This window comes from Mytilus trossulus, chromosome 14 (genome assembly GCF_036588685.1).
Source record: "Mytilus trossulus isolate FHL-02 chromosome 14, PNRI_Mtr1.1.1.hap1, whole genome shotgun sequence".
NCBI lineage: Eukaryota > Metazoa > Mollusca > Bivalvia > Mytilida > Mytilidae > Mytilus > Mytilus trossulus.
This window is the reverse complement of record NC_086386.1, coordinates 37270223-37284797: the sequence shown is the minus strand read 5'-3', so window position 1 is coordinate 37284797 and position 14575 is coordinate 37270223. Positions and strand designations below refer to the sequence as shown.

Genomic DNA, 14575 nt, shown 5'->3' with positions numbered 1-14575 from the left:
CTTATAACTCAAAAACCAAAGCACTTAGAGCAAATCTGACGTGGGGTAAAATTGTTTATCAGGTCTAACATCTATCTACCCTGAAATTTTCAGATGAATCGGACAACCCGTTGTTAGGTTGCTGCCCCTAAATTTGTAATTCTAAGGAAATTTTACTGTTTTTGGTTATTATCTTGAATATTATTATAGATAGAGATAAACTGTAAACAGTAATAATGTTTGAAAAAAGTAAGATTTACAAATAAGTTAACATGACCGAAATGGTCAGTTGACCCTTTTAGGACTTATTGCCCTTTATAGTCAATTTTTAACCATTTTTCGTAAATCTCAGTAATCTTTTACAAAAATCTTCTCCTCTGAAACTACCGGGCCAAATTAATCCAAACTTGGCCACAATCATCTTTGGGGTACCTAGTTTAAAAAATGTGTCCGGTGACCCGACCATCCAACCAAGATGGCCGCCATGTCTAAAAATAGAACATAGGTGTAAAATGCAGTTTTTGGCTTATAACTCAAAAACCAAAGCATTTAAAGCAAATCTGACATCGGATAAAATTGTTTATCAGTTCAAGATCTATCTGCCATGAAATTTTCAGATGAATCGGACAACCTGTTGTTGGGTTGCTGCCCCTAAATTGGTAATTTTAAGGAAATTTTACTGTCTTTGGTTATTATTTTGAATATTATTATCGATAAAGATAAACTGTAAACAGCAATTATGTACAGCAAAGTAAGATTTACAAATAAGTCAACCTGACCGAAATGGTCAATTGACCCCCTAAGGAGTTATTGCCCCTTATAGTCAATTTTACAATTTTCATAAAATTTGTAAATTTTTACTAACATTTTCCACTGAAACAACTGGGCCAAGATAGAGATAATTGTAAGCAGCAAGAATGTTCAGTAAAGTAAGATGTATAAACACATCACCATCACCAAAACACAATTTTGCCATGAATCCATCTGCTTCCTCTGTTTAATATTCACATAGACCAAGGTGAGCGACACAGGCTCTTTAGAGCCTTTAGTTTATGTACTTTTTTCATCATAGTTTATCATCCATTTAATTTGAAGCTTGAAATGCTGACATGTTATAAGGGTAAAATCTAACCCCAAATTTCAACCACTATATAAAATATATACAAGTGAATAAAAATTTAAGTTATGCAGGGTTGACTTCAACATAATTGTATTGAATAAGAAATCTGTTGTAGCATACAAAAACTCAATGTGGTATGTTATAAGAGGCCTTCAATAGTCAAAATCAGACAATACAAATTAAAAAAGCACCTATACTTAATAAATTTGAAAGCTTTTATGTAAATGGTAACATTAAAAAGTATTTACCATGTGGCATTATTCTATAACAGATAAAAAGATAGAATTCAAATGACACCAAAAATAGATATCAAACCAATAGCCAAATGGTATGTACAACTATACATAATGATAAACAATCTCATTAAGTATTGAAGTTTTTACTAAAAGTGTACGCGGATTATTGATCACATGTTGTATAAATTGTCAAAGTCATATAATTTCTACAAAACTGTGTGTCTAATGGAAATAGTGATGGTGTTTGGTCATCTGGACATCATAACACACAATCATAGTTACTTTGGAAGGTGTTATCCCAGGTGTTAGCCGTATTTGGCGCAATGATTCGGAATTTTGGGTCCTCAATGCTCTTCAACTTCAAACTTGTTTAGCGCTTTCTTACTACTTTGGCCATCACTGGTGATTCTTATGTAGATGAAACGCACGTCTGGCGTGTCAAATTATTAGCTTGGTACCTTTGATAAATATTTGATCAGTTTCAGTGTGTAATGCTATAATAAGCAAATATTGTAACAGTGCATTAACGCCAATAACAATTGTGGAATAAAAATGACTTAGAATTTTAATTGTTTTACAATGGGCTAAAAAGTCGAAATATCTCAACCCAAGTTATGATTATCAACCCTGAAAGGCTCAGATAAAACGCTGAATTTTCACTCTGTCATAACATCCAATATCCTCATGAGCTCATTTTCAGGTTAAGTGAATGCTTTTTAAAAAATCATGGAATTACACAAGATAACTATATTTGATTAATGGGTCCTTGCAAGGTTTACTTGTTCTTATGCGTAAAAAACCTCAGTTCATGGATAAGTTCTTATCTCAAATATTACAACCAATTAGTCAACTATATTTGATGTATTCGTCTGACCTTGACCTCTTTTGATGGCTGTGACCCCCCCCCCCGTTTTCACATTAAATGACAAACATAAAACATTTTTTTTTCTGGTGATATTTCGTTGAAGAAACAAATCAGAACTGAAATATTTAGCTAGGTTGTAATGTAATTTTCACAAAATTCTGAGTTTCTTCTTGCATTCTGCACTTTTTTTTATCTGTCATATTCATGCATATAAATTGTTATTTGGATGGGGAGTTGTCTCATTGGCACTCACATCACATCTTCCTATATCTATAGAAAATGCAAAGCGTCTAAATTTCTGTCAGGCATACATCAGTTGTTCTTAACTGTATGTTCTTTGTGTTACATTTATTTATTTAAGAGATTTCAACATCGGCAAACAACTGTTGTCTTATTGGCGGCATAATATTGTATCAAAATGATCTTCTGAGCTCATATAGATCAATTCTATTTGTTGTGTAGAATTATTGCATATGACTCTTGTTGTGAAGACAGGATACATAAAGGCAACAGTAGTATAACGCTGTTCAAAACTCATAAATCCATGGACAAAAAACAAAATCGGGGCAACAAACCAAAACCGAGGGAAACGCATTAAATATAAGAGGAGAACAACGACACAACACCGAAACGCAACAGCACACAGAAACGGACCAAGCAACAGACAATACACCACGAGAATAACAAATATAACATCAAAACCAAATACATGAATATGGGATAGACAAGTACCGTGCCACGTCTTATCTCAAAAATAAGAGAAAACAGAAACGACTCAACGTTAAAATGCAACACACACAGAAACGAACAATATTATAACAATGGCCATCTTCCTGACTTGGTACAGGACACTTTAAAGGGGAATAAAAGTGGTGGTACATCGAACCTTCACACGATAACATTGGTTTGATTAGAGTTTTCATGATTATGCCAGTTTCTCGAAAGCTCATATTTAAACTGTAAGTGGGGTTTAGCATGCCTGTTTGTTGTGTCACAGTCTTTTTAAAAGGGATCATTTGACATTGTCTTCGTTTTCATAGATTATTGATCAACCTAATATGTTTGGTTTGAAAGACAAAGTAGATACAGTAGATATCTCTGAGTAATAGTTCACATACATGATCTATTACGCAAGAAATTTACATATATAAATATCTTGTTTGAATAACTGAATATTTTGTTATTTGATCAGTGTAGATTATATCTATCTTGTAAGTTACAGATTTTCATGACCATTAATGACGTTTTCGATCAACACATTGTGTTACAGCATTCATACATAGCATCCACGTAGATAACTGAATAAATGGAACTTGAAAAAACATCAACCTAAAAATATATATTTTAGGAATATTTCATTTTGTTTTTCACCAAACAGAGAATATTCCTCCAGCTTAATACAAACTAACTCTTAAATTATAAGTTTTGATCACAAAAAAAATCAGCTCGAAACAAAAATTCAAAGTGGGAAATAAAAAGTCATAAGAAAAAAAGAGTAAAGCAACCAACGAACACGTCATCGACACGAAACAATAATGTCGTTCATGAATAATTCGAACATTTTCCTGAAATTTATTGTGTTTCTTTTTTATACAAATAAAATTGAGAATGGGTATGGCAATCATATGGGGAATGTGGGGAAAAGACAACAACCCGACCAAAGAGCAGACAACAGCCGAATGACACCAATGGTATGATTATAAAGGTATTCCACCCCTTACGTTATACATTAACGGAGTGTGAAACTGAAACAAAGCGAAAATGTCAAGCAAAACCATGTGACTAACACTGAATAAATAAACCCAAATCAACAAAAGACGATAAAATCAATAAACGAAAGAAGATAAAATTAAAAAAAAAAATAAAATGAACAAAACATACAAAAGATGATTAAATCTATAAAAAAAAACAAAAAAAAACAGATATGAGCGAGCAAAACAGTACCAAGCAACTCTGCATTTTTTTGTAGGGAATGAGCAGATGCAGTAGTCAGCACTTTTTGTGCTGACATGAATTGTCATTGATATGGTTATATTTATAAATTTACTGTTTACAATTTTTTTAATTTTTTGAAATACTAAGGCTTTTCTACCTCAGGTATAGATTACATAAGCTGTATTTGGCAAAACGTTTAGGAATTTTGGTCCTCAATGCTCTTCAACTTCGTACTTTATTTGGCTTTTTAACTTTTTGGATTCGAGCGTATCTGATGAGTCTTTTGTAGACGAATCGTGCGTCTGGCTTGTATACTAAATTTAGTCCTAGAATCTATGATGAGTTTATATGCATCTATATAGTTGTAATAAAATTCTAATATGCATAATAGGGCAACTGTTACATACGATTTTTTGCATGAAATCACAATAAATGATATATCATTTGCCATATTTTTTTTAATTGACGCGTGGATTTCACTGATTGATGATTTTATTCACTGTATAAAAGTACTGCATTCAATGTAATTACATCATTATCTTTTATCACAGCGCTACATATAAGAATCGAACAACTTTAGCTTAATGGAATTTAAGTATATCACAACTTTGTTTTTACTATTGTCACTATTGACAGAAAATGCAGTTAGTAAAATATCATGCAGAAGGCGACACCCGACAAAAGATGTCGTAAGTATTACTACAAAAAAAAAATTAATGAAAACAACTTATCAATGAAATTTGTAATCTATATTTTTAAACAGATTTATGGAATCATTATTTGCATTTCATTTGCTAAAAGAGAAACGTAAGATACAAAAGGTATAGTAAAAATCATAGTTCGAAAGCAAACGGGCAAAAAAAACCGATCGAAAGACAAATGATAGTCAACAAAACACAACATGAAAAACTGAAGACTGAAAGGAACATGAAATCCACCAAAAACGCGATGTTCAAATGTCGGGATTGGGGTCACTACAAATAGAACATGTCGTCTGTTGAACAGATATTCCATAAAGGTTAAAAACTCGTAATTTGGTTTTTCTGATAGAATGATCCTCGATTATGTATAAGACTTTTCTTTTTGAATGTACGACGATTCAATGATGTTTATAAAGTTAACTAGTCACCAAAAAATAAAAACCCAACCCAAACAAACTTGTGAAATATCAATGAATTAAATCTTAATTTTAAGAGCTGAACATAGAATGAAAATTCAAGGAAATGCCGTCTTCTTTACTTCATGCTAATATTTTGGGCTCAGCACACTTATAGTTGTGTGTAATCATTTATTTTTGTTTACTAGGCAATAGAATTGAAAAGTAATGATTGTATACGGGAATTTTGTTGTTAAATATTTAATTACTTTAAAGAAAAACACATTCATAGTGTTCAACAGATTTAATCCAGATTTCGAGAAAAATGATCATGCATTAGGATAACTAAATCATTGAGTATACGGAAAAAATATGACATGGCAAAAAAAACCTCCACCAAAACAACGAATAAAGTTTTAAAAAATGCACACATATTGCACTTCTAACGACGGATTGAGAAATACTAACCCAAACAAAATATTTGAGAAAATCAAGGGCACAGGAAGGGCAATTGGTCTTGCCAAACTGTCAAGAGACGTTTGTCCCTCCTATTTTTAGATTTTTGAATAACACACTTGTTTTGATGAGAAACACAGTAGGCATTTAGTTCGGATATTTGAATTGCATTGCATCTGTATATAAGTTTAACATTTTAGATGAAATTCAAAATCAATAGAACCTGGAATAGTTGGCCAATAGACCACGACCCAGTTATAATCACATTAGATCGAGACAGATGCAAAAATGTGGTAATGACTGTTGATGCACCTTTCTTTAATGATCCAGCTAATCCTGGTGGTACCCCTGGTCAACCATTTCCTGGACTATGGGATTATGAAGGTTAGACATATAGTATAAATATAGATTCTAACATTGATACCAGTTGATTATCGGATTTATCCAATCGAGATAGTTAAATTATCAATTTTAAAGTTCGAGCCGCCTCGGCGAGTACTTTAAAATTTATAATTTAACTATCGAGATTGGATAAATCCGATAATCCACGAGTAACTATGTAAGAATCTGTTTCTCTAATGATTAAAAAGACATTTTCTTTTTTTGTTTACTGAAAATCCCCTTCGAGTGCCTTTCACATTGCACGAAGTTGTCAATTTCATTAACACCTGATATCATATTTTGGTTCATCCAGTCAGCCAAAAAGGTCATGACCCCTAAATTCATCCAATGATCTTCTGAGATCACCAGCAACCACACGTTGATTAAATTTTTTTATACAATGGGTTCCTGGTCAACCATTTCCTGGACTATGGGATTATGAAGGTTAGACATATAGTATAAATATAGATTCTTACATTGATACCAGTTGATTATCGGATTTATCCAATCGAGATAGTTAAATTATCAATTTTAAAGTTCGAGCCGCCTCGGCGAGTACTTTAAAATTTATAATTTAACTATCGAGATTGGATAAATCATTTCTTTTTTTGTTTACTGAAAATCCCCTTCGAGTGCCTTTCACATTGCACGAAGTTGTCAATTTCATTAAGTAAAACACCTGATATCATATTTTGGTTCATCCAGTCAGCCAAAAAGGTCATGACCCCTAAAATCATCCAATGATCTTCTGAGATCACCAGCAACCACACGTTGATTAAATTTTTTTATACAATGGGTTCGAAAAGGGATAAATTTCCATAGAATTAGAGAAACAAATTAATGTAACCACTTAATTTAGGTATCTAAAACGGTGAGGGAAGATATATTTTTTCTTCGCTGGTTACAATATAAAAATAAAATAAAATCATTGTTTGGGGTTATATATGCCGGAACAATAATGTTTTATACATATTATATGTAATGGAGGTATGACAGATATTTTGCAACATTTTGGTCTTTAAACGTTGACGTAGCATGTGTTTCCTTAGTCCATTCAAGATTTTGTATTCTGATTTATATCGACCACTTCACAGACTTAATCCATTCAGAAAGATCTCTTAGTCTTCTTTCCAGGCGTTAAACCACTGCCTGACATAATCTTCGATTGAGTTCATCAGTATTTTTAGTTGCCTTTACAATTGACGGCTATTAGCGTCAGGTATTTCGTACCTTTTGACAATACATTTCGCAGAGAAGTGTTATTGACAATGTTTTGTGACGACCAGAAGAAATGTTCACTATAACAAAAGTATAAAAGGAAAAAAACTACAAATGAGAAAATCAATAAAAAATGAGAAATGAATTAATTCAAAACACAACAGTGTATTAGTACGAAAGGGTCCTCACTCATGCACAACACAGATCCCATATCCGTGTTTGTCTTATAATTTTTGTCCCTACTGGAGTCAACTGTCCTGCAGCGCCAACCTAATATATTAGATGGATAATATTCAAGTATTTTGGTCCAAATAATAAATGGAATATACCTAGGTGACATTCAAAACTCATAAGTCGAAGGAACAACACTAAAAAGTGTGATGTTCTCAATTGGCTATGTAAGATTTAATGTATTCTGCTGTCCTGTAAGCAGCAACACTACATATAAATGATAGGAAACTCCTCATTTAATTTAGTAATATTGTTGCGTTGGTGTTATTTCTATAGAAAAAAATCATGTTATGAAGTAGACTTATTCACATGTCCATTCTCAATGTTATTTATCATTTATTGTTATTTTAACTTATTATTACATTTACTATTGTGTTTAATGATTGGTCTTATATAACATTTCCCCTTTTCGTTTAGTTGCAGAGGCGTTTTTTCTTAATGATGCCGATAATTATTTAGAAGTTGAACTGAGTCCGTAAGTTGATAATCATACTAAACTTAGCACCTGTTTCCTTTTAGAATGAGCTAGAGATAAATCATCAGAAATGGGACCAATTTAAGTTTATTTTTTAGTTTCACCATCGAGATTTATTAAACAAATATATATGTTGTTAGTTTGGAATAATCGATCGAATACATTGTAAAATTGTTTTAGTTGTTTTCACAATTCAAATTATTTAAACATCTTCAATATACAAAATAAGAAGCAACAACAATACTATAAAAAAACAATATGTTAGGTTGTCTTTGGAGTCGTGATAGCCTCAACTTGAGGTACAATGTATTATTGGTTGGACCAAGTTTCAATGGCACTTGCTGCATCCTACTTATACACTGGTAAACAAAAATAAGAACACCGGCTGATCACCTCACAATAAAATTTTGAAGTGAAGTTTTCCTTCCTGCAATAACCTTGATAGCTTACTTTTCAAAACAATTGAAATCGGTATGTCAGTCTAAGATTTGTTATAAGATTGTTCAACCCATGAGATACCATTTTGACTCTTTAAATTTTTCCACTGGGTGTAAGGCACATAATACTAAAGAACTTGTAATGAATCATTCGTTTTCATTCCAGTACTTTAACAAACACATGTTTTTATCTTTATTAATTTTTATTATCTTTGCAAGACATGGCCAACACTTAGTTCTTTTGTTGCATGGAGTAAGGAATAGTTTTAAAGTAAGTATATATATATAAATAAGGTGCTTAACTTATAATGCATAGCTTAGTTGACGAAACAAAATAAATGTGCATGTAAATAATTAGCCATTCATGTTATTTACTAGTAACTGGTAAGTTTTCTGTAACTAATTTTTTAGTTTATTTGAGTGTATAACAAAACTTGATCGATAAAGATATATATCACTAGAACACACCAGTTATATCGCGGGTCCGTGACTGAATTAAAATATATAACTATGCGTATGCCTTATTTTAGTATTGGTATTGTCATCTGATAAAGTCATGCCGATTATAAGATGCACAGTTTTCTCTACTTTCAATTTTTTTCTGTTTAAACCCGTCGACCTGAAACCTATCAATTATTTATAATATTAATAATTTGGAAAACAAAAGGGCCTTGAATGGAGTATCTTTTACTCAACAGTATACAGCAAAATTATAAATACACCGTTAGGTGGTGCGCCTGTCAGGTGCGGAACGTACAGATAAGGTAATAGGTAACAGGTGAATATACTATTGGTATCGGTTTCGGATTCGATCCGGAACTTCTTAATTATTGGCAATATTAATTACGTGGAAAACAAAGGGGCCTAGAGTGGTGTAATTTTTAATCAACACTATTGTACTATATTAGTTATATGTAAAATTGAATTCTTTGATTCATCGTTTTTACGTGATGACGGCTGACAAATTGGACCTCGTAATTTTAGTATTATAGATTTTGCGAAAGCAAATTTACAGATCTAACATTGTTGGGTTGATGTTTAGACGAGTTGTATATATACATATATAGTCATTAGGGTCAGATTGAACATTAGAATAATAATATGCGATTTTATCTGTATCTTCTTTCTTTTCTTTATATTTTTTCATAATTATCATTCATATCAGTTCGTCTCGGACCTACATCGTAATCTTTAAAAAAAATATCGTTGAATACTTTATTTAGCGTATATGACTGTAAATAAAGGCAAAAGTAGTTTACTGAATGGTGTTCAAAAGTTAGAAATTAATTAATAAAAAAACAAACCTGGGATACAAACCAAAACCGAGGGAAACACATCAACTGTAAGGGGAAAACATAGGAACAACAGGTACACCGAAATGCAACAAAACAAATGCCAGCATACATAGTAAAGAACTAAATAACAACTGCAATATTCTTGACTTAGCACAGGACATTTTTAAGAATCATAAATGATTGAAACTGGTTCAATGGCATGCCAAACCTCCAGGTTTATGACAAAGCTTTAAATAATATCGCTAAAACTCTACGTAACAGATATACGCCACGAACGCACGCAAGAAAGTGCATAAAAAAGAAACGCACAATCAAATGATATGATAGTCGATACAACATTCAAAATGTTTAAGGACTATTGTGATGTTATTTTTATCAGTTGGGCAAAATGGATTATCAAACTATATGTGTTACTAATTTGTTGTTTATTCTTTTATTTGAATAAGCAATATTGATATATATATATATGGTATGCCAACGGAAATGTACAGTATGATATATCCTCTACTGACTTTCTAAATTTCAATTTCTGAACTAAATGATAAAAACGTGGCGTCCATTAATGATTTTTTTGTGATGTTTAATTTAAGAAGCCAGTATTCTTATACATGATATAATTATATTTTAAAGGTATTTTAACTATTTTTTCAGCAACAACTACCATTATCTTATACAGCTACCATAAACAATAAAAGGTGGTCTGGGAGAGCGACGATACCTGAAATTTATTTCCCTCCAAAAGTAACTAAATTCAATGCTTATGCAATCCATGGGTCAGGGAATTGTAGAAAGTATGAATCACTCTATCCTGTTCCAACAGGAAAATATACAGATCCTGACTTGTAAGTATTTGTTTGTAAAAATCCCCTCGTGTATTAGAAGTGTTAATTACAAATATGATATACAGATTTGTTAACCTGTTGAAAAAAAGTAGTTTTTAGTATACTATTTAATATATATTAAGGTGGCTTTGTTTATGCATGTGCGTCAATGTAAGGTATTTTTATGATGTACCACTAGCTAAATTATTCTTAATAAATGTTTTCCAGTTTTAAAGTTTTCTAATCTTTAGAAATGCGATTGAATTGTTTTCGGAATTCAACTTGTATCCCTACTTTTAAAAGCAGGAACTAAACTTACAAATTTGCATACGTATATAGCTAAATAACTTATACATTGTGCTTTGATCTGCTTTCGCTGGTTAGATCATTAGGTTTTGGTATTTTGACAATCAAAAGATTGATTTAATTTTGAGTGATAACAAACGATTCTCACACATGTACCTGGAAAGAAAAAACGGAGAATAGCCAACTCGTATTTCTAATTATAAACAAACAATTTTACTTGATCTAGACGCTATATTACAAACAAAAGTGTATGATATTAAAGGGAGTTCCATTTTGTTGCTACCGCAATACAATATTGTATTTCAACGATGCCTTTCCCTACAACATAAAACCAACATTGATAGCATTGGACATTTCGTCTGGTTGTCTTTGTGATACTCAATGACGTTTTTCTTCTTCATCATAGTACTGTTGATTTATGTGGCCGTGAGAATGATAATTAATTCTGAATTGAAAATAGTAGCTGTGTGCGTTTGTTATACAGAGTGGAAGGAAATTCAAATAAAATGATTACAAAATTACATCGAAGAGTTCTTCGTTTGAAGTTTATCTTGTGACAACGGTACTGATAAAAATTAGTAAATTTTAATACTTGCATTACTTGGTCTTTTTCAGTCACAAATTGAATTATTTTCAATCGATCAATTTTAAAAGAGTGCTACCTATTAACTGGAGTCATCGATATGCCTCAGAAGAATGGAAGACATACTACCCAATTCGTAAATACACAGGGAAATAGAATAGAAACATGAGAAACCTGTTTGTTATTTGTCATTGTAAAGCTAAGATTTCTGTACTGCTCTTTCTTCAAAAGGCTGTATTAAATGTCTAAACCTTCGGATTGCATTTATAATTGCTTGACATAACATATAATCCGGCTGACAATATTATCACTGGAGACCTGAACATGTTCAATATTGTCTGCAAAATGTTGTAACTATAAGGCTTGAATACTGTGACCCTTGATCCATAACTTAAATATCCTGAAATTGGTATCTTCCATTATTTTGAAATATTAACGGACTTAATTCAGGATTAATGCAGACCATTGGCTAAATAAAGAGGCAACAGTAATTTGCTTCAGTTCAAATCTGTTAAATTCATTTAGAGGATACTTAAAATAGATGGGGTGTCTAAATTATGATCCATAGAATTTTTTAATAATTTGCCAAAATGTAGTTTATTTTCTGCTTGTTTAAGAACATTAATAAAAAAATGGGTCACCTGACTTACTTTCTCGCTACTGGCCTCACGGTCATAAAACTTTCGAGCATGATTTTTGTACTTAGACTCGAAAATCAACCAATCAAATTGCTGGATTTCATGTTTCGGGCAAGATTTTTGTGCTCGAAGTACTGAGCAAAGTTTTATGCCTTCAAGGCCAGGTTGTGCAAAGTTGTTAAATTTTGTATAGATTATGCATGGAAAACCCAATTATCGGTCATAAAACAAAAACTCCACCTTAGAATTTTGAGATAAAATATGAGAAGATAGCTCAAACATTATTCTTTCAGATAGATAGAAGAAAAAATCGGGTCACCGGACTCGTTTTTTTGCTACATAATAATATGGGTAAATTCCTAACACATTCTATTGTAAAAGTAACACTATCTGAATTATCTGCCATTGCATTTGAGTTGTCTCCCCTTATTTGGCAAAGTTGGAAAAAAACGAATCAAACCAAAGTATTTGTTTTTTGGTAAAAATACAACCATAAATATGATTACACATGGCATTTTCTATATCATGATGAAAAATCTTACACATGAATTACATACTAGTTTCAAAATTTGCACATTTTTATCAAAAATATAGACCTGGTTTTCTGGTATTTCAAAATTCAAAATGGAGGAAGACACCCTATCTACCTTAATAAGGTAACAAACATAAATTAGAGGAATCGCATTACCTTAAAAGGAGCGAGACCGGATATGTCGTCAGGATAAATATCTTATGCACACACAAAAAACGTAGATTTATACTCTTTCGGAATGTTCGGTCCTCAATGCTCTTCAACTTCGTACTTTATTTGACTTTGTTAACAGTTTTTGAGTAAAACGCCACTAATGTGGCTTTTATAGACAAAACACGCGTCTGGCGCCAATACAAAATGTCTGTTCTGTGTTATTTTTTCAAAATTCTACCCAAAGATGAAGCTCTGAATCTTTTATCACTTTTATCACTGTTTTGTCACTGTTCTAGATTTCAACGTTATATAACAACTACTCCGTGAAAAAAACCTGGTTCAATTTATTAAGAAATCTGTTTTTATAAAAGAGCAAGTAAACCGAGCTTCAGAGTAATTTGATAAATTCATTCAAAGAGACAGTCAGAATAAAATTTGGATACTGCAACGATACAAATATATGTTGAAATATGCACAAGCTTATTTTCTTTCTTCTTGTTATAGTATAAACACAATTTGCTGCCCTACTCTTATATTAGAATTTCTCATTCTCAATTTAATTGCTAAGTAACTTTTCATCGTTATTATGGGTGTAAGATTGGCAAATACCAGTATTCCTACCTTGAGCATGCATATTTCAAGAGACTGTCAAAATGCGTATCTGGTAACGTAAAACTGCTCCTGTTAATGTGTGTTATCAGAGAAAGATTGAACGAAATAGTTCAGTTTGTTTCAGACGTACTGAATTCTTATTTGCAAAAATCCACTCTGCTTTAAAAACCATTATGAAACTGATTTTATCTAGGTGCTTAATTTTTGTATTTGTAATACATTTCTTATTTGTTGAAGACGTGTTTTATAATATGCAATCGCGATTATTATTGGAATCCACTGCGCACTCTAAGTTGTCGGCTTGTTTCTTTCTTTATGTAAAAACAAATTAAATATATCAGTCTTGTAATTTGGTAAGCTTACATTATCAATTAGGTTGACGTTCGACATTAAAGATGATGTCTGCTTTTACCTGAGAACAGGTTGTTCAAAGTTGTATGGTAATATTTAACGTACGTGTATCTTTCCATAGATACCAATTGTATAACGCCAGACGAGCGTATAAATGACACATGACTTATCAGAGGCGATCAATCAAAACATGTACAGTTGCTAGGATAAAACAAGAACGAAGTTGAAAAGCGTTGTAAACAAAACAATACGAAACGATTATGCATCATGGCTTCTGGTTGCAAAACCTTAGTGTGTGTTTTAAAACAAATCTTAATATTTTAACAGAAAATTGACAGTGAGTGACCGTTTCATTGATATTCATTGTCAACACAGAAGTCCTGACTACAAACACATGCATCGACCTAGTGGTAGTTAAGATACTAGGTTTTAACTTGTTACTCCAGAAGCGGGATTTGTCGAAGATATAAGACACACCAGTTGCTATCAAATCAAAATAGGTGGCAGGGCAATTCAAATACAAAGTTGAAAAGCAATTTTAACCCGAAATTCAACATGACAAAACGCTTGTGATATCTAAACCAATATACAGATAAATCTGCCTCAAAATATTATCAGTTACGATACTTTGGGTTCCTATGATTTTTTTCTCCTATTTTTATTAGTACTTTCCCTAAAATTTAAACTTACCCTTTTAAAGTGTTGATGGGCTTTTCTTATTTCATATTCTATCTCTGTATACAAATTTCGTGATTGATGTGATGACTTAATAAATTAAAATGTGTATCCCCCCCCCCCCCAAAAAAAAAAAAAAACTGATAAAAAATACTGGAACTAACATCATCAAGTAGCTTC

The 14575-nt window shown here is 31.9% G+C and overlaps 1 protein-coding gene across 1 annotated transcript; it reads left to right on the top strand.

Annotated features, from left to right (window-relative positions):
* Nucleotides 1-4708: 4708 nt before the first annotated feature.
* Nucleotides 4709-11590, top strand: LOC134697714 (UPF0462 protein C4orf33-like). The gene is made up of 6 exons (XM_063559999.1): nucleotides 4709-4824; nucleotides 5888-6071; nucleotides 7935-7992; nucleotides 8649-8700; nucleotides 10376-10566; nucleotides 11467-11590. Exons 1-6 carry the CDS (start codon nucleotides 4720-4722, stop codon nucleotides 11588-11590), a joined length of 714 nt encoding a protein of 237 aa, XP_063416069.1. The 5' UTR covers nucleotides 4709-4719.
* Nucleotides 11591-14575: the final 2985 nt, after the last annotated feature.